General features: G+C 47.6%; 1 protein-coding gene across 2 annotated transcripts in view; it reads left to right on the top strand.

Annotated features, from left to right (window-relative positions):
• The window catches only part of LOC134984565 (zinc finger protein 3 homolog), a 35113-nt gene extending 15452 nt beyond the window's left edge, over positions 1 to 19661 (top strand). Inside the window, exons 3-7 of one of the 2 annotated variants that reach the window (XM_063950119.1) lie at positions 2411 to 2602; positions 4410 to 4488; positions 4608 to 4705; positions 4804 to 5767; positions 17443 to 19661. In XM_063950119.1, the coding sequence (XP_063806189.1) occupies positions 2411 to 2602; positions 4410 to 4488; positions 4608 to 4705; positions 4804 to 5767; positions 17443 to 18605 (2496 nt within the window). In that variant the 3' untranslated portion in view covers positions 18606 to 19661. Of the gene's footprint in view, positions 1 to 2410; positions 2603 to 4409; positions 4489 to 4607; positions 4706 to 4803; positions 5768 to 17439 lie in introns of both variants that reach the window. The other variant, XM_063950118.1, reaches the window with a different exon arrangement.
• Positions 19662 to 20246: the final 585 nt, after the last annotated feature.

Genomic DNA, 20246 nt, shown 5'->3' with positions numbered 1-20246 from the left:
AACACAAGGATTAGGTCTAAAAGTTGTTCCTCTTTCAGCCCTCCACTCTTGGAGACGACGATCTATTTTAATAGCAAGCTCCATGAGTTTGTCGAGAGTCTCAGGAGCGGGGTACTGAAGGAGACTGTCTTTAATAAGTTCAGACAAACCGAGGCGAAACTGACTGCGCAGGGCCGGGTCATTCCAGCCACAGTCGTTCGACCAACGGCGAAATTCGGTACAATACACCTCTGCTGGATTTTTGCCTTGTTTTAAGGGCACGCAGGTGACTCTCAGCTGAAGCCTCTCTATCTGGGTCATCATATAACAGGCCTAAAGATTTAAAAAAGGCGTCTACTGACAACAAGACAGGATCATCTGTTCTTAACCCAAACGCCCAGATCTGAGGATCACCCTGGAGCAATGACATAACTATCCCAACCCGCTGAGACTCAGTACCAGAGGAACGAGGCCTTAAACGAAAATAAAGCTTACAAGCTTCATTAGAATTAAAGAAATCATTTCGGTTACCCAAAAAATGGTCAGGTAAATGCATTTTTGGTTCTGGGACCACACTCGGGGAGGCTCGCAAAAGATCTCCTGCGATTTCACCCGAAGAGTAAGGTCCTGAACCATCTGAGTTAGTTCTTGAATTTGGTTGACCAAAAGCTGACTGGGATTCGGCCCTAAAACTGCCGGATTCATGAAGCCGAATTTTTAGACTAACCAAAACAAAGAATGGAAAAAATTAAAGTAATAATACAGGTATATGACTGGGGAGGTGAGGGGATCTGGGAGTGTCACAGTGACATCACTTATATCTATAGTAATAATAAAGGGACATTACTGTGGAGGTGAGTGAATCTAGGAGCGTCACTGTGACCTTATATCTATATTAATTGTTATGATCCTGATACTCAGGTCAGGGGAGATCTTATACGGTGGGACCTGAGTACCAGGACGTAATGCTGGGAAAGGGAAATGGAATGGGAATAGCCCCTGGCACCCTATCTCCGTTGTCTCACCCGTGCTGTCAGTACACTCTTGTGAGACTATGGTTTCTTGGGCCCATGGCAGCCGCGTTTGAAGGGCGGATTACATCTGCCCAACTCCGATGCCCCCTCAGGTCTTAATGAGAGACAAAGAGTGAACTGAGACAGGGTGATAACAAGGGGTCCTCTAACTAAACAACAAGGCCAGGGGCTACTGGCAAACCTGAAACTAAAAGTATTACCGCCAGGGAAAAGAGCAACCAAAATATTCCACTTGTCCACTCTCCTACACGGCACCGCCGAGTACTGGAGATGACTATGGAAGCGGAAACCTCCGCAAATGCACCTGTACAATGAAACAATACTAAAGTGGCCTCGGCCGCAACATGCAGCAGGGCCGCCACTCACGAAACAAAGAGAGAACCTCAATCGACTGCCACAGGTAACTTAGGACCAGAAGAACTCCTTGAGACCAGGTGACTAACTCCAAGATTCAGGAACTCAGAGAACTGGAGGGACCGGACACAGCAGACCAGGAACAGACGTTCACCAAACATAAGCAGCATCCAGGAAGCTATCACCGGCGTCTGTGCGAGGCACTGAGGAGGCATTTAACAGGGAACCCTCCCATCAGAGTACAGAGCCTAATTACAATAAATGTCGTGCAGCTGCCTTGCTGCATGACCAGTGAAACGTGTGCATACTTTAATTAATCAACCTTACAACGGGGAATGCGGTCCGCCTGTGGCGTCCCCGTTGCTAAGGTCCCGGCGGCTCCGGCGTCCTAGCATTGCTAGGGACCCGGCGGCTCAGCGCGCACGGCGTCCTAGCGTTGCTAGGGACCCGGCGGCTCAGCGCGCACGGCGTCCCTAGTTGCTAGGCGCTGGGCAAGGAGGAAGCCCCGGTCCGCGGCGCCTAACAATTAATAATACGTATATGACTAGAGGTGAGGGGATCTGGGAGTGTCACAGTGACATCACTTATATCTATAGTAATAATACAGGGACATGACTGGGGAGGTGAGGGGATTTAGAAGCGTCACTGTGAAGTCACTTATATCTATAGTAATAATACAGGGACATGACAGGGGAGGTAAGGGGATCTGGGAACATCACATTGACTTCACTTATATCTATAATAATAATACAGGGTCATGACTGGGGAGGTGAGGGGGTTTGAGAGTGTCACAGTGACATTACTTATATCTATAGTAATAATACAGGGACATGACTGGGGAGGTGAGGGGATTTAGAAGCGTCACTGTGAAGTCACTTATATCTATAGTAATAATACAGGGACATGACAGGGGAGGTAAGGGGATCTGGGAACATCACATTGACTTCACTTATATCTATAATAATAATACAGGGACATGACTGAGGAGGTGAGGGGGTCTGGGAGTGTATATATTGATATTTGATGTCTCCTCCATTACACAGGATTACACAGTAGTGAAGAAGACATCCAATGAGTGTGAGATACTCAACAGCCATCCCCGTGTGTCAGGAGGACTAAGTAGAACCCAGAACCCCATCCCAGTGCCTCCACCTCACTCACTAATACATAAGAGACACAATGACCAGAAGATCCTGGAACTCACCAACAAGATCATTCAGCTGATGACTGGAGAGGTGACTGCTGGGAATGGGGCATTATACAGTAACACCAGGGGAAGTGTCCGAGTGATGACTGGAGAGGTGACTGCTGGGAATGGGGCATTATATAGTAATACCAGGGGACGTGTCTGGGTGATGACCTTGAGAAGTGACTTCTGGGAATGGGGTATTATACAGTAACACCAGGGGACGTGTCTGGGTGATGACTGGAGAGGTGACTGCTGGTAAATGGGGTATTATACAGTAACACCAGGGGATGTGTCTCGGTGATGATTGGAGAGGTGATTGCTGGGAATGGGGCATTATACAGTAACACCAGGGGAAGTGTCTGGGTGATGACTAGAGAGGTGACTGCTGGGAATGGGGCATTATACAGTAACACCAGGGGATGTGTCTGGGTGATGTTTGGAGAGGTGACTGCTGGGAATGGGAATTATACAGTAACACCAGGGGACGTGTCTGGGTGATGACTGGAGAGGTGACTACTGGGAATGAGGCATTATACAGTAACACCAGGGGATGTATACCAAATAAATGGAAGATCGGGCGCTTCTAGGTGCTGTGTTTCTAATGCTGCTGCTATAACGTATGGGGGAAGTTACACCCCAACCATAAAGAAAAAACACACAAAACAAGGATAGCAGCGCTGGAAATATTTGTGAGTGATTTAAAAATTACCAAGAAGGATTGAGTGATAATTAATATAACAATTTAATGTATAATTAAAAAATAGAATATCAGCCGTTTAAATAAAAAGTGGATGAAAATCCACACACTTTAGCAAAACAATTAAGATCAATACATATGGGTCAAAACATGATGACTGTCTATCACAATGGCATCCGTTCCTAATTTATAACCTGGACAATTTTGGCAGATAGAGACAGACTGACAGCGCAGTCATACCAGTGCACTTTACCCAAGTACCGCTAGAGGTGTAGTCCCTTTTGGAATGTCTCTGGTGTTTTTGTTGCTCAAAGATCGACCAGATTGGGAATCCTCATTTGGACGGTGTCCTCTTTATCAGGATAGGGTAGATGGTATTCCTTAGTGATGGAAAGGATTGTCTCAATCAGACTGCAGATGGCAAAGTCCAGTGTTTGGTCCGGATGTGATGTGACAGTCAAACTTAGAGTGATGAGTGACCCAGGTAGCCTCCTCCTTACGCGTTTCACTGCTAGGCACTGCAGCTTTATCAAAAAGGCCTGGGGATGTGTCTGGGTGATGACTGGAGAGGTGACTGCTGGGAATGGGACATTTTACAGTAACACCAGGGGACGTGTCTGGGTGATGACTGGAGAGGTGACTGCTGGGAATGGGACATTATACAGTAACACCAGGGGATGTGTCTGGGTGGTGACTGGAGAGGTGACTGATGGGAATGGGACATTATACAGTAACACCAGGGGATGTGTCTGGATGATGACTGGAGATGTGACTGCTGGGAATGAGGCATTATACAGTAACACCAGGGGCTGTGTCTAGGTGATGACTGGAGAGGTGACTGCTGGGAATGGGACATTATACAGTAACACCAGGGGACGTGTCTGGGTGATGACTGGAGAGGTGACTGCTTGGAATGGGACATTATACAGTAACACCAGAGGAAGTGTCTGGGTGATGACTGGAGAGGTGTCTGCTGGGATTGGGACATTATACAGTAACACAAGGGGAAGTGTCTGGGTGATGACTGGAGAGGTGACTGCTGGGACTGGGACATTATACAGTAACACCGGGGGACGTGTCTGGGTGATGAATGTATCACTGTGGGTGTCAGGTGTCTATAAGGTGTCAGGTTGTCACTGTCTATGTCTCCATGCAGGAGGGGGAGTATATAGAGGAACACAGGGGTCTGTACAAGGACGTGATGATGGAGAATCACTGGCCCCTCACATCACTGGGTAAGAGGAGACTGTCATGTATTGTACAGGGGAGAGCAAGTATGGGGACCCCCTATATACATACATCACCTGATAATCACATATATACACTGTACTCAGTCACTGTGTGTCTCCTACAGATGGGCTCAGTAACAGAGATACCCCAGTGAGATGTCCCCGTCCTCTGTATTCCCAGGAGTGTACAGAGGAGAATCACATGATCCCACAGGAGGATCAGGTAGGTGGGATTTAGGGTCTCCTTCATATACTAAAGTGACTGTCACTATATGTTGTGTAGAGGAGCTGTGTGTCATTATATTTGTCTTGTTTACATAGGGTGAAGCCCAATTAAATAATATTAAAATAAAAGATATAGAGGGAGAAGAAGAGATGTATGTGACTGATATAAAGGCAGAAGATATAGAGGGAGAACAAGAGACGTATGTGACTGATATAAAGGCAGAAGATATAGAGGGAGAAGAAGAGACATATGTGACTGATATAAAGGCAGAAGATATAGAGGGAGAAGAAGAGACGTATGTGACTGATATAAGGGCAGAAGATATAGAGGGAGAAGAAGAGACGTATGTGACTGATATAAATGCAGAAGATATAGAGGGAGAAGAAGAGACGTATGTGACTGATATGAAGGCAGAAGAAGAGACGTATGTGACTGATATGAAGTTAGAAGGTACAGAGGGAGAAGAAGAGACGTATGTGGCTGATATAAAGGCAGAATATTCAGAGGGAGAAGAAGAGACGTATGTGACTGATATGAAGGCAGAAGATATAGAGGGAGAAGAAGAGACGTATGTGACTGATATGAAGGCAGAAGATATAGAGGGAGAAGAAGAGACGTATGTGACTGATATAAAGGCAGAAGATATAGAGGGAGAAGAAGAGACGTATGTGACTGATATGAAGGCAGAAGATATAGAGGGAGAAGAAGAGACGTATGTGACTGATATGAAGGCAGAAGATATAGAGGGAGAAGAAGGGACGTATGTGACTGGTATAAAGGCAGAAGATATAGAGGGAGAAGAAGAGACGTATATGACTGTTATAAAGGCAGAAGATATAGAGGGAGAAGAAGAGACGTATGTGACTGATATGAAGGCAGAAGATATAGAGGGAGAAGAAGAGACGTATGTGACTGATATAAAGACAGAAGATGTAGAGGAAGAAGAAGAGACATATGTGACTGATATGAAGGCAGAAGATACAGAGGGAGAAGAAGAGATGTATGTGAGGAGTGATCAGCAGTGTAAGGAGGAGGAGATCCCTACAGATATCAACACAGGTGAGTAATAAACACTTATTACAGAAGTCACATATTCTCATTGCTCAGTCACTACAGCAATCTCTTATCCTACACCCTCCTCTGCCATCAGCCCTGTTCTCAGTTGGGTGTTTATAACAGAAGGTTATCCATGACAAATATCACATGGAGAGTAATAAACAGTTTTCTGCAGCGGGGTACACTGTGATTCCACAGGGAATTACATTGGGGTGTAGAGTTGGAACTTGATCCAAGGCACCAACAGGCTAAAAGCTTTGACGGTTCCCAGGATGCATAGCGCCGCCTCCTCTATAACCCCGCCTCCAGGCACTGGAGCACAGTCTGTAAGTTGGTGCTGCAGTGCAGGCAGGTAACAGGGGGGGGCTGCGCTAGGCAGCCCTGAAAAGAGCTTTCTAAGAAGAAAGAAGACTTCAAGGGCCGCTGCACAGACACTAGATGCTGTGTATGTCATCCTGACATATGCTGCGGCTCCCTCACATCCCCCAGCGGCGCTGTATACTCCCGCGCCCTGGTTGCCGGGTACTTACAGCGGAGGGGCTCCGGTCCCATCAGGCACACATACCACCGCTGCTCTCCTGGATCGTGTGGCCGCAGATGCAGGGAAGAGGTAAGAGGGTCCCCCAGGTGGGACCCGCCGAAATCACAATTAGGCGCGGTCTACAGAGACGGACCGCGCCGCTGGTGTGGACACTGTGGCCGTGCAGGGACCCCACTATATCCACCAGGGCAAGTGGCTCGGGTCGGATTTCCTAAGATCCATTTAGTATAGGCCCCGCAGTACCTGGTGGTGAAGTCCAGCAGAGGGGATAAAGCTATATATATATATATATATATATATATATATATATATATATAGTGTTTCACAGGATATACTCTTTGGTATTTTTCTCTGTGTATTACAGTCACCATATACCTCTTAAATCCTCCGTGTGTGCTCTGCTTTGTCACACTGTACATGTTTTTTTTGTCAGGTACTTTGTCTACTATATTGTACTATTACGCCCTAAGGCTATGCTTTCATATAATGTCGGCTAAACTGGGCGATCCTGCAACATGCAGTGCTGATGCCACGTATTGCTCTGAGGAAAACATAGCAGCTGAGGGTTTAGGTATTGGGGGTTCTATACCCCCCAGTTAGCCTGCAGCCTATCAGGCTGATTCTTTTGATGATGAATCTGCACCTCAAGATACGTCTAAGAAACCTGATAAGTTCAAACGTCAGAAGGCCACTAAATTAATTTTGCCCCTTTCTGACCATTTAGTTGACATACGTCAGGAATCTTGGGAGTTTCCAGGGAAGAAAGTCTCTCTGTCTAGGAAGATGCTAGCTCGTTATCCCCTTGCTGGAGAGATAAGTAAAAATTGGGAGATACCGCCACCGGTGGACTCACAGGTCGCGCATCTGGTGGTGTCGTCTGCTCTGCCTGTCACCTCTCTGAAGGAACCGACGGACAAGCGTGTATAGGGTAATTTGAAGTCTACACTCTCGCAGGTGCTGTACATAGGCCCACTATAGCGGCTCCTTGGGAAGCAAAGGCTATTGAATCCTGGGTTCAAGAAGTCGAAGCGGAGCTACCTTCTAACTTTTCGGAAAATGCCAGACAGTGTCTTTCCTATATTATCACAGTCTCACATTATATTCAGGAGGCGGCCTTTGATACCGTTGTCCTGGCGGCCAAAGCGTCTACTACGTCCATTCTGGCTCGCAGGGTTCTGTGGTTGCGGTTCTGGTCTGTGGATCTGGACTCTAAAAGGACCTTGGAGGTCATCCCTTTTAAGGGAGACATCCTTTTTGGGTAAGATTTGAATAAGATTGTTGCTGGCTGACTTAGTGTCCGCTAAAACTGCATGTCTGCCTAGTACTAATCCTTCTGCTCTGAAGGCTAAAAGTACAGCTTTTCGTTACTTTTGAACTACAGGATAGGCCAAAGGTCAGGCATACCCAAACAAGACACGCACTTCCAAAACCTCTGAGCCCAAACCTAAACGCTCTTGGGCAGCCCATCAGCCTGCTTCCAAATCCGAAAAGCCTGCTGCATGATGGGACGGGCCTCCCTTTGGGGGATCCCAGGGTGGGAGGCCAACTTCTACGGTTCGCCTAGGTATGGTTACGGACCACTTCGGATGCCTGGGTAAGGGAAGTAGTCATTCACGGATACGCTGTCTCTTTCAGGAATGCACCCCCTCATCCGTTTTGCTTAACAAACATCCCTTCGGATCCGGTAAAAGCAAAAACTCTCCAATTGGTGGTACAATCTCTTCTGGACACAGGAGTGATTGTGCTGGTGCCTCTGGATCAGAGAGGCAGGGGGTACTATTCAACGCTGTTCCTAGTTCCGAAACCGAATGGTTCCTCCCGACCCAATCTCAACCTCAAGTCTTTGAACACATTTGTTAAGGTTTCAAAGTTACGTATGGAAACTCTTCTATCGTTCTGGCTTTGGAGCCCATGGACTATATGGTATACCTGGACATACAGAATGCTTACCTACATATCCCTATTGCCATCTCGCATCAGCAATACCTGAGGTTTGCTATTGGCAACCTACATTATCAATTTCAGGCCTTACCTTCTGGACTAACCACGGCTCCGCGAATCTTCACCATGGTCATGGCAGTTATGACGGCTCTGCTCCACCGTCAGGTTATCAGGATCCTCCCATATTTGGATGACTTGTTGAGCCTGGCGAACTCCCCGGAGGTTCTCCTCCGTCATCTGGACCTGACGGTTCAATTCCTGCAAGCCCATGGGTGGATCATCAACTGGAAGAAGTCATCCCTGGTCCCTGCTCAGAGCATGGTGCATCTGGAGGCATTATTTGACATTCACAACCAATGGTTGTTTTTGTCCCAGGTGAAGGTCCTAAAACTTCAGGACAGGATACGGTGTTTCCTTTCTCGGCCATGAGTGTCTATACACTATACGATGCAAGTACTAGGCCTCATGTTGTCTGCTTTTGACATGGTGGAGTATGCTCAGTTTCACACTCGCCCTCTGCAGAAGCTAATCCTTGCCAAGTGGGATGGCCTTCCTCACTGGATCAGGTCTCGCATGATCTCTTTGACTCCGGAGGTACGCCTGTCGCTGACATGGTGGCTACGGAACCAACAATTGAGCAGGGTCTGTCCCTTTCTAGATCTCCAACTGGGTCCTTCTGATGAGTGACGCCAGTCTGTGGGGCTGGGGCATGGTGTTGGAGCAACTCTCTTCAGGGTCAGTGGACCAAGGAGGAATCTCTTCTCCTGATAAATATTCTGGAGTTGCAGACAGTGTTCAATGCTTTGAAACTGGCCCTTCCTCTGGTACAGAACAGGCCTGTTCAAGTACAGTCAGACAACGCCACCATAGTGGCATACATAAATCCTTAAGGTGGCACTCAAAGTTGCATGGCGATGTTGGAAGTGTCAAAAATGATTCTATGAGCGGAACGCCATCTGCCAGCCATATCGGCAGTGTTCATTCCTGGGGGTCCTCAAATGGGAAGCAGACTTCCTCAGTCGTCAGGACGTACACACCGGAGAGTGGAGCCTTAATCCTGAAGTTTTTCAACTCCTAGTGGACAAGTGGGGCCTACCAAATGTAGACCTGATGTCGTCTCAACTCAATCACAAGGTTCCGGTCTTCGGACCAAGGACAAGAGATCCTCAAGCAGCGTTTGTGGATGCACTGGCAATTCCATGGAACTTTCGGCTGCCATATGTGTTCCCTCCGATGTCATTCCTGCCCAGGGTAATCAGGAAGTTCAAGCAAGATGGAGGACTACTACTTCTAATCGCTCCAGCGTGGTCCAGACGGCATTGGTTCTCAGACCTGCAGGGTGTCTCGATAGAGCATCCTCCTCTGCAAATGCCCAGACCTCCTCGTTCAGGGCCCTTGTGTCTATCAGGATTTGGCCCAACTGACTTTAACAGCGTGGCTCTTGAAGCTTCGGTCCTGAGGTGGTTATTCAAACAATGTTGAAAGCCCATAAACCAGCTTCAGCTCGGATTTATTATAGAGTCTGGAATTCTTACGTCACCTGGTGTGCAGCTAAGAATTATAATGCATACAAGTTCAGCACTGCCAAACTTTTGGCGTTTCTGCAACACAGCATGGACTTAGGCCTTCATCTGGCCTCCCTCAAGGTTCATATTTCAGCCTTGTCGATATGGTTTCAGCAAAAAATTGCGTCTCTGCCTGACGTTCATACTTTCACTTAGGGTGTCTTACGGATTCAACCTCCCTATGTCCACCTGTGGCTCCTTGGGATTTGTCTGTCTGTTCTGGATGCCCTACAAGAGTCTCCGTTTGAACCTCTTGAATCTGTGGACCTTAAATGGCTTACACTTAAGGTCATGTTCTTGCTGGCTATTGCCTCTGCTAGAAGGGTTTCGGACTTAGGTGCCATTATCTTGTTGGTCACCCTTTCTGATTTTTCACCGTGACCGTGCGGTTCTTAGAACTCGCCCTGGTTATCTACCGAAGGTGGTGTCATCTTTCCACCTTAACCAAGATATTGTGGTTCCGGCCTTTATCTCTCCTGGTCTGTCGTCTTTGGATGTGGTACGGGCTCTCTGTGTATATGTGAAGAGAACCGCCTCTCTTCGGAGATCTGATTCTCTTTGTCCTTTTTGGTTTTCACAAACGTGGCTGGCCTGCGAATAAGCAGACCGTGGCCAGATGGATTAGAATGGTGATTGCACAAACTTATGTGCAGGCTGGCCTTCCAGCTCCTGCTACTATCAAGGCCCATTCTACTCAGACTATTGGACCTTCTTATACGGCCCGCCGTGGCGCATACCTCGAACAATTGTGCAAGATGGCTACGTGGTCCTCAGTGAACACGTTCATCAGGTTCTATGCCTTCGATACTTCTGCCTCCCAGGATGCTTCCTTTGGACGCCGGGTTCTTGTGCCCACTACAGTGCGTCCCCTCCCATGAGGAACTGCTTTAGGACATCCCCAATGGAATTCCCTGTGGAATATCAGTGTACCCCACTGCAGAAAAGGAGATTTATAAAAAGAACTTACCATTGTTAAATCTGTTTCTGCAAGGTACACTGGATTCCACAGGGCTCCCACCCTGACGCACTTAACTTCTTTTTGTTTGTATGGCGTTAGCCGCTGGTACCTTCTCCTTTCGTGAGAATGTGATGTCTGTGGCTACTAACTGTTGTCGTCTCTTTTACCTGCTACTGGTTTGGACTGATTAACAAAACTGAGCTCCAGTCCCTGGAGGCGGGGATATGGAGGAGACGGCCCTATGCATCCTGGGAATAGTCAAAGCTTTTAGCCTGTTGGTGCCTCGGATCAAGATCCAACTCTACACCCCGATGTAATACCCTGTGGAATCCAGTGTACCTCACAGAAAGAGATTTAACAACAGTAAGTTCTTACCATAAATCTCCTTATTACAGAAGTCACATATTCTTGCTCAGTCACTACAGCAATCTCTTATCCTACACCCTCCTCTGTCAGTACAGACTAATGAGGGAAATATATCTACCCATTGGGGGGAGGCAGGATCCATCAACTCCTATAATACTCCTGCTCCTCCCTCACATCATGTCACTGTGTGTTACCAGCCCAGAGATCTGACCAGTCTCCTCCCCACACTCTCTGCTGTATCTCATAAATCAGGAGCCTTCAGCCCCTATTATACTCCTGCTCTCCCCTCACATCATGTCACTGTGTGTTACCAGCCCAGAGATCTGACCAGTCTCCTCCCCACACTCTCTGCTGTATCTCATAAATCAGGAGCCTTCAGCCCCTATTATACTCCTGCTCTCCCCTCACATCATGTCACTGTGTGTTACCAGCCCAGAGATTTGACCAGACTCCTTCCCACATTCTCCAGTGTATCTCATACATCAGGAGCCATCAGCCCCTATTATACTCCTGCTCACCCCCTCACATCATGTCACTGTGTGTTACCAGCCCAGAGATCTGACCAGTCTCCTCCCCACACTCTCTGGTGTATCTCATACATCAGGAGCCATCAGCCTCTATTATACTCCTGCTCTCCCCCTCACATCATGTCGCTGTGTGTTACCAGCCCAGAGATCTGACCAGTCTCCTCCCCACACTCTCTGGTGTATCATACATCAGGAGACATCAGCCCCTATTATACTCCTGCTCTCCCCCTCACATCATGTCACTGTTTGTTACCAGCCCAGAGATCTGACAAGTCTCCTCCCCACACTCTCTGGTGTATCTTATACATCAGGAGCCATCAGCCCCTATTATACTCCTGCTCTCCCCCTCACATCATGTCACTGTGCCCAGAGATCTGACCAGTCTCCTCCCCACACTCTCTGGTGTATCTCATATATCAGGAGCCATCAGCCCCTATTATACTCCTGCCCCCCCTCACATCATGTCACTGTGTTACCAGCCCAGAGATCTGACCAGTCTCCTCCCCACACTCTGGTGTATCTCATATATCAGGAGCCATCAGCCCCTATTATACTCCTGCTCCCCCCTCACATCATGTCACTGTGTTACCAGCCCAGAGATCTGACCAGTCTCCTCCCCACACTCTCTGGTGTATCTCATATATCAGGAGCCATCAGCCCCTATTATACTCCTGCTCCCCCCTCACATCATGTCACTGTGTTACCAGCCCAGAGATCTGACCAGTCTCCTCCCCGCACTCTCTGGTGTATCTCATACATCAGGAGACATCAGCCCCTATTATACTCCTGCTCTCCCCCTCACATTATGTCACTGTGTGTTACCAGCCCAGAGATCTGACCAGTCTTCTCCCCACACACTCTGGTGTATCATACATCAGGAGCCATCAGCCCCTATTATACTTCTGCTCTCCCACTCGCATCATGTCACTGTGTGTTACCAGCCCAGAGATCTGACCAGTCTCCTCCCCACACTCTCTGGTGTATCTCATACATCAGGAGCCATCAGCCCCTATTATACTCCTGCTCCCCCCTCACATCATGTCACTGTGTGGTACCCATGTTTTCTCCTGCAGGGTTCACAGTAGTATCCACATGATATACATTGGGATAAGAGGTAGCGTCAGCGGAATGGCACCAATGATCAAAGCATTCGGCCTCCCAGAATGCAACGGCCACGTACATATAACCCCGCCTCCTGGGTCAGGCTTTCAGTTTTTTGTTGGTGTGGTAGGAGCTGGACCGTGGTCACGGGGTTGCTGATTTTTAGGGCAATCATAAGCTTTTTTTCTTTAATTTTTTTTTATAGTCTTATTCTTTCTGAGTGATCTTTCTAAAAAACGTCTTATACGTACCTTAGAAAGATTCGCTCCAACAACTCTCCGCTGGGGCGCAACAACGCTTACCGACGTGTACAGTGCTGTTTCGCCGAGCGTCGGTGTAGGATGTACTAGTCCAGCAGACGTTACCAGGCTGTGGCCGGAGAATAGGGAGAAGGTAAGGCGTTGGTTCCGCTTAGTGGGTTAAGACGCGAGGCACAGCCGCACTGTTTTTGGGAGGACACTACCAAACGGTCACTGACGCGGCTGCCACCTCGGGTGCATCAGTGCTAGCCCCAAGAATTGTAGGCTCCAGGGATTAGTGTGAGGCCAGGATCCCTGGGGTTGATGTCAGCAGTGGGGAGTAAGACGCTCCCATGGTCGTCCCTCCACCCAATTCATGACCAATTTCCTCCTAGTTTCCCACCTTGAATTAATTTCCTGCTTCCGTCTGAGATGCTAGATCTCTAACTGACCCAGTCGCAGCATAGGCAGCTGTGTGACTCGTGTGTTGGTGTTCACTTGGGTGTCTGTGTTCACTGTAGGTTCACGGAGCGATAGTGTACACGATTTGCATTTGGATCAACTCAGCTACCAAGCCAGAAGATAAGCCATCAGCCTGATGGCATGGGCTTCCACCAGGAGGACCCCAGGGTGGGAAGCCGACTTCTTCTATTTGCACAGATCTGACAACAGTCTACCCCAGATGCCTGGGTGCAAGAAGCGGTATCTCATGGTTATGCGTTTGCCTTCAAGAAACGCCCTCCACAGAGGTTCTTTTGTACCATCCCGTCTTTTGTGGAAACGAAGGCCAGGTCCTTACAAGAGGCAGGTCAGAGGTTGCTACAATCAGGAGTGATAGTACCGGTTCCTCCTGCGCAGCAGGAACAAGGGGGTAAATTTACTAAGATGGGTGTTCTATTTAAGATGGGATGTTGCCCATAGCAACCTATCAGATTCTACTTCTCATTTATCAAGCACCTTCTAGAAAATAATACCTGGAATCTGATTGGTTGCTATGGGCAACATCTTGTTTTAAACAGAACTCCCATCTTAGTAAATTTACCCCAAGGTTTCCATTACAACCTGTTTCTAGTACAGAAACCGAATGGGTCATACCGGCCCATTCTCAGTCTCAAAGCTCTGAACAAATACATTTGGGTGCCTTGTTTTCATATGGAGACTTTACGTTCCAATATCTTGGCCATGGAGCCGGGGGATGTTATGGTGTCCCTGGATATCCAGGATACTTACCTGCATATACCTATAACATCGTCCCATGGGGCTAAATCAGACCAGATCGCTGGAGAAGCGATCAGGTTTGAACTGCACCGGCGCCGCAGTGTGCCAGCGCATGGTAGACAGCCGACGCTCTCTTAGCCCTGCAATCACCTCTACCTGATTGACAGGCAGAGGCAGATGCTGGGTGGGAGGGCGTGGGCTGGCATTATTCGGCCGCCGTTTAGGGGGGCACAGTCTGGGCAATGCAGGCGTGCCCGGACCGTGCGAGGACAGGTCGTGGCGGCGGCTGCGTGACGTCAGTGCGCAGCAGCTGCGCTGGTAGGGAGCTACTCTTCCAGTACAAAAGTGCTGTGCGATGCTTTTGTACTTGTGTGTGGGGGGATCGGGCGACAGACATGCGGGGCGGACATGAATTAGGACCCATGAATACTATCTCAGGTTTGCTCTCCTGTGGCAACATTTTCAGTTTCAGGCCCTACCATTTGGACTTGCTACAAAAGTGTTCTCCAAAATGATGGTGGTGATGGAAGCTTATCTCCGTCATCAGTGGATAACAATTTTCCCATACCTGGACGACCTGTTAATCCTGGCTCATTCCCAGGAAATTCTCCAGGGCCATCTGCATTTGACAATAGCCTGTTTACAAAGCCACGCCTGGCTCATAAATTGGGGGAAGTCATCCCTGGTTCCGTCTCAATGCATGCCGCACCTGGGGGCTGTACTGGATTCCAGGCTTAAGAGAGTTTTTCACTATACACAATACAGACAAGGACTCAATTGAAGAGTATCCATTCCTGCAGCAATGCGAGTGATGGGATCTGTGGTGTCAACGTTCGACATGGTGGAATATGCTCAATTCCACTCAAGGCCCCTTCAACGTCTGATTCTTTCCAAATGGAATGGACTACATCAGTTTATAAAAACTCAGACTATTGTCCTCCCTCAGGAAGTACGGAGGTCGTGATCCTGGTGGATACAGACATCCCATATGGACAAAAGGCAACCCTTTTGGATCTCGGATTGGAAGGTTCTGACAGCGGACGCCAATCTTCAGGGCTGGGTAGCCGTGTCACAAAAGTGCTGCTTCCAGGGGCAGTGGACCAAGGAAGAAAGTTGCCTGCCGATAAATGTATTGGAACTTAGGGCGATATATATGGCACTCAGGCAAAGGACATACTTCAAGGAAAACTGGTTCAGATTAGCTCAAACAATGCGGAGGCAGTAGCATACCTCAATCATCAGGGAGGAACTCGCAACCAAAAGGCAATGAAGGAGGTAAGCGCACGTTAAGGTGGGCAGAACTTCATTATCCGGCCTTGTCTGCAGTGTTCGTTCTGGAAGTCCTAAACTGGGAAGCGGATTTTCTCAGTTGACAAGCCATTCATGTAAATGAATGGACATTTTAAACCCAGAGTTCTTCCAGATTCAAGTGGACGGTGCTAGAGATAGACCTCATGGCTTCTGGTCAGAACAACAAAGTTCCCGCATACGGCTCATAGACAAAGGATCCCAAAGACCTTCATGGATGCTCTGACAGTGAAATGCGACTTTCATCTGGCCTATGTGTTTCCACCAATCGCCCTGTTGCCCAGGGTGATTCGGAAAGTCAAACAAGGAACGGGCACATTGATACTAATAGCTCCGGCATGGCCCAGAAGACATTGGTACACAGATCTGCAGAGGCTGTCTGTGGATACTCCATTTCTACTGCCTCAACATCCAGATTTACTGTCTTGGGATCCTTGCTATTACAAGCTCCTGGATCGGCTGTCTTTGATGGCGTGGATCTTGAGAAATCCATCCTGAAAGCAAGAGGATTCTCACAACAGGTAATCCAAACAATGCTTAGAGCAAGGAAACTGTCCTCGGCTCGCATTTATTACCGAATTTGCAAACCTATATTCAATGGAGCAGTGCCAGGAAGCTTGACCCTAGGTCTTTCAGTGTTTCCAAAGTCCTAGCATTCCTTCAGACAGGAATGGACAAAGGTCTTCGGGTGGCTTCCTTGAAAGTACAGGTGTCAACATTGACTGTATGGTTTCAAAATAAAATTGCTAACCTACAGGATGTTCGCACTTTTTCTCCAAGGAATACTTCACATCCAACCTCCTTTTCTTCCTACTACAGCTCCTTGGGATCTACGTTTTGTCCTAAAGGCGCTTCAAGTTGCCCCATTTGAACCATTGAGTCAAGTGGATCTTAAATGGCTGACAGCTAAAGTTCTCTTTCTACTGGCTATTGCTTCAGCTGGGTGTACTACGGATTGCCGGCGGTCAGGATCCTGGTGCCAGTATGCCGAGTGCCGGATTCCCGACAGCTGGTATCATGAGTACCACCTGCTTTAGCTAGAAGAGTTTCAGATTTAGGGGTGTTATTGTCGCCCTCCTTTTCTGATTTTTCATCCAGATAGAGCAGTTCTCTGAACCAAATCTGGATTCTTCCTAAGGTGGTCTCACTCAGATGTTCACTGCTGCCAGAAGCACACGTATGAGAAGCAGAAGTATGGCGGCAGCTGTATAGATCCTGATATGTAATTCTCTGTATCATACTTACCGTACACACATCATCCTTATTACTAGTGAGAGTATAGAGGTAAGACACTGATGATGGGGGTGTAAGAGTGGATTATAACCTAGCAGATGATGATGATGATTGCAGGGGTATCATATGGTGTATTGCATGTAAAATACCTTGTTCCACACCTACTCTGCTGTAGCAATATACCTTATATAAGGGTGAGTAACACTTATACAGGCTTACCAGCCTATGAGCACACACATAAAGGAATGCTACCTTACCAATGCTTCAAGGAGTAACGTTAGGAGACATTTCTCTGATCCATCAGCTCATACGACTGATATTATTGTTCATCTAGAATCTCCAATTCATACGATATGTTCCCCATCCATTGTTTTACATTGGTGCTGACATAGGACTTGGCGAGTGACTATATCTCCATTTATACTTCATGGTTAGTTACCAGTACAAGAGAGAGATATATCTAAGTCTTATTATAATATTACATTTGTTATTGTGAGTGTTCTCAGGAGGGTGGACACAATGATAATCTGAGACGCAATATTATAAAGCCTTCATTAAAAGTTATGTTTTATTATACACACATTTACAATTAAGTGTCCCAGAAAGTCATCTCCTATTGTTTACAAGATTAATATTGTTACAGAAAAGTTACATTTCCATTATGTATTTTATTTCCAGCAGATGGACACACAAGCAGGAATATCTCAGAAGGACATCTTATGTTATCCCCGGATTGTGACATAAAAGATAATGACAGTAGACAGGATTCTCCAGGAGATAACCCCATTACCCCAATTATACATCTAGCTCTATCAGCTGGTCCCCCTGATCCTAGGAAATGTTCTCCTGATCACTCTGATATTGGTGCATCTGTTACAGCTCTGACAGTAGATACAGTGTTTCCCTGTTCTATAGATGCCAAATGTTTTACACAGAACACAAAACTTATTACCCATCAGCCAGCTAAGGCAGGGGAGAGGCCATTTCCATGTTCTGAGTGTGGGAAATGTTTTACATACAAATCAATTCTTGTTACACATCAGAGAAGACACACAGGTGAGAAGCCATTTCCTTGTTCTGAGTGTGGGAAATGTTTTGCACATAAACCAGATCTTGTTATACATCAGAGAAGTCATACAGGAGAGAAGCTATTTTCTTGCTCTGAGTGTGGGAAAAGTTTTACCCGGATTTCTCATCTTGTTATACATCAGAGAAGTCACACAGGTGAGAAGCCATTTCCATGTTCTGAGTGTGCAAAATGTTTTGCAATCAAATCAGATCTGGTTATACATCAGAGAATTCACACAGGTGAGAAGCCATTTTCTTGCTCTGAGTGTGGGAAATGTTTTTTACGGAAACCACATCTTGTTTCACATCAGAAAACTCACACAGGTAAGAAACCGTTTCCATGTTCTGAGTGTGAGAAATGTTTTGCACACAAATCATATCTTATTCAACATCAGGGAAGTCACACAGGTGAGAAGCCGTTTTCTTGTTCTGAGTGTGGGAAATGTTTTACACAGAGTTCTCAACTTGTTATACATCAGAGAAGTCACACAGGTGAGAGGCCATTTCCATGTTCTGAGTGTGGGAAATGTTTTGCACACAAACGTGATCTTGTTATACATCAGAGAATTCACACAGGTGAGAAGCCATTTTCTTGCTCTGAGTGTGGGAAATGGTTTTCACAGAAATCACATCTTGTTTCACATCAGAGAACTCACACAGGTGAGAAACCGTTTCCATGTTCTGAGTGTGAGAAATGTTTTGCACACAAATCACATCTTATTCAACATCAGGGACGCCACACAAGTGAGAGGCCATTTCCATACTCTAAGAAATAAATCACTTTTGTTGCACACAATAGACCACTCAGGTGAGAATCATTTTATTCTTCTGGATTATTCTGATTATTGCCATGGACTGTTCTTCAATGTTCTTATGTTATCTCCCATGCTTTTTGTAATATACATGCTACCGCAGAGTGAAACAAAGATATGTCATGTCCTTGTCTACCACTGCTATGCAGATGACCTGTCTTTTGCTCTGGGTACTGAGAACCCAGTACCAATCCTAAATGGTTGTGTAGCTGAGCTCCCGGTGTGGGTGATGCCAGTTGGCTGTGAGTCAGTCCTGGTGAAACAGGTCCTTATGATAGAAGCTCACCCACAAAGGGCAGGGCTACAGCGTTGCAAACCAACCAGACATACGCTTGGGGGTTCAGAGTAACAAAATGCTGATCCTGTGCGAAATCTTGGTGTCCTGGATGGTGGAGTGACACTTAGACATTAGGTATCAGCCACAATCAGATCCTCATCTGAGGAACATAGCCAGACTCCAGCACTTATTTCCCTCAGAAGATCTACCTACAGTCATACATGCACTTGTATCATCACACATAGACTGCTGCAATGTCCTCTACCTGGGTCTCCCAGCAAAAGAATTGCACCGGTTGTAGCTTGTACAGAATGCAGCAGCCAGGCTGTTACCTAACCAGCCCGTTCCTGCCACATAACACCCATTCTCTGCTCCCTTCACTGGCTGCCTGTAAGATGGTGACTGTTACATAATCTTACTGACTCCCAATCCTACATGACCAGGGTCCATGGAACCAGAAGCAGCTTCTGCCTCCTTACTGCCCAGCTTGCTTCCATCTGCACATGAAGGACTGCTACCAGCGGTACAAAGAATCCCCAAGCGGTGCTGAGATGTCAGGGGGGCAGACAGGGTGGGTGGCACTATTGCTGTAGTGGGGGCTGCTGGAGGCACTGTCATTGGGTAATATCCCATAGCAGTGTTGAGGTGGCACAGGGTAGATGGCAGTAGTGTAGTAGCGGGGGCTGCTGGAGGCAGTGTCTATGTGGGTAATCTTGTCCTCAAGCTGCACTGAGGTGGCACGGGGAGACAGGCTGGTGGGGGGAGATGGGGCAGGTGGCAGTGAGGAATATGGGGCAGGTGGCCGTAGTGGGGGGAGACGGAGCGGGTGGCAGTAGTGGGGAGAGACGGCGGGCAGCAGTAGAGGGGGGAGATGTTGCAGTAGTGGGGCGGTGACAGGATGGGTAGCAGTAGTAAAAGGCAGTGGCAGTAGTAGAGATGGGCGGGCAGCAGTAGTGGGGTTAGATGTGGCGTGTGGCAGTAGTGAAGGGAGATGGGGTGTGGCAGTAGTGGGGGTAGACGAGGTGGGTGGCAGTAGGGGGGGTGACATTATGGGTGGCAGTAGTAAAAGGAGACGGCAGTGGCAGTAGTTGGTAGAGACGAGGCAGGTGGCAGTAGTGGGGGGAGATGGGGTGGGTTGTAGTGAGGGAGATGGGCGGGTGGCAGAAGTGGGGGACGACGGGGCGGATGACAGGATGGGTGGCAGTAGTAAAAGGAGATGGCAGTAGTTGGTAGAGGTGGGCGGGCGGCAGTTGAGGGGGAGATGGGGCGTGTGGCAGTAGTGGGGGGGTCAACAGACACATAGATTCCTGCGCTAATTAACTCTACAG

The sequence above is a fragment of the Pseudophryne corroboree genome, assembly GCF_028390025.1.
Source record: "Pseudophryne corroboree isolate aPseCor3 chromosome 3 unlocalized genomic scaffold, aPseCor3.hap2 SUPER_3_unloc_64, whole genome shotgun sequence".
NCBI lineage: Eukaryota > Metazoa > Chordata > Amphibia > Anura > Myobatrachidae > Pseudophryne > Pseudophryne corroboree.
The sequence above is the reverse complement of the archived record's forward strand: the minus strand, read 5'-3'. Positions and strand labels throughout refer to the sequence as shown.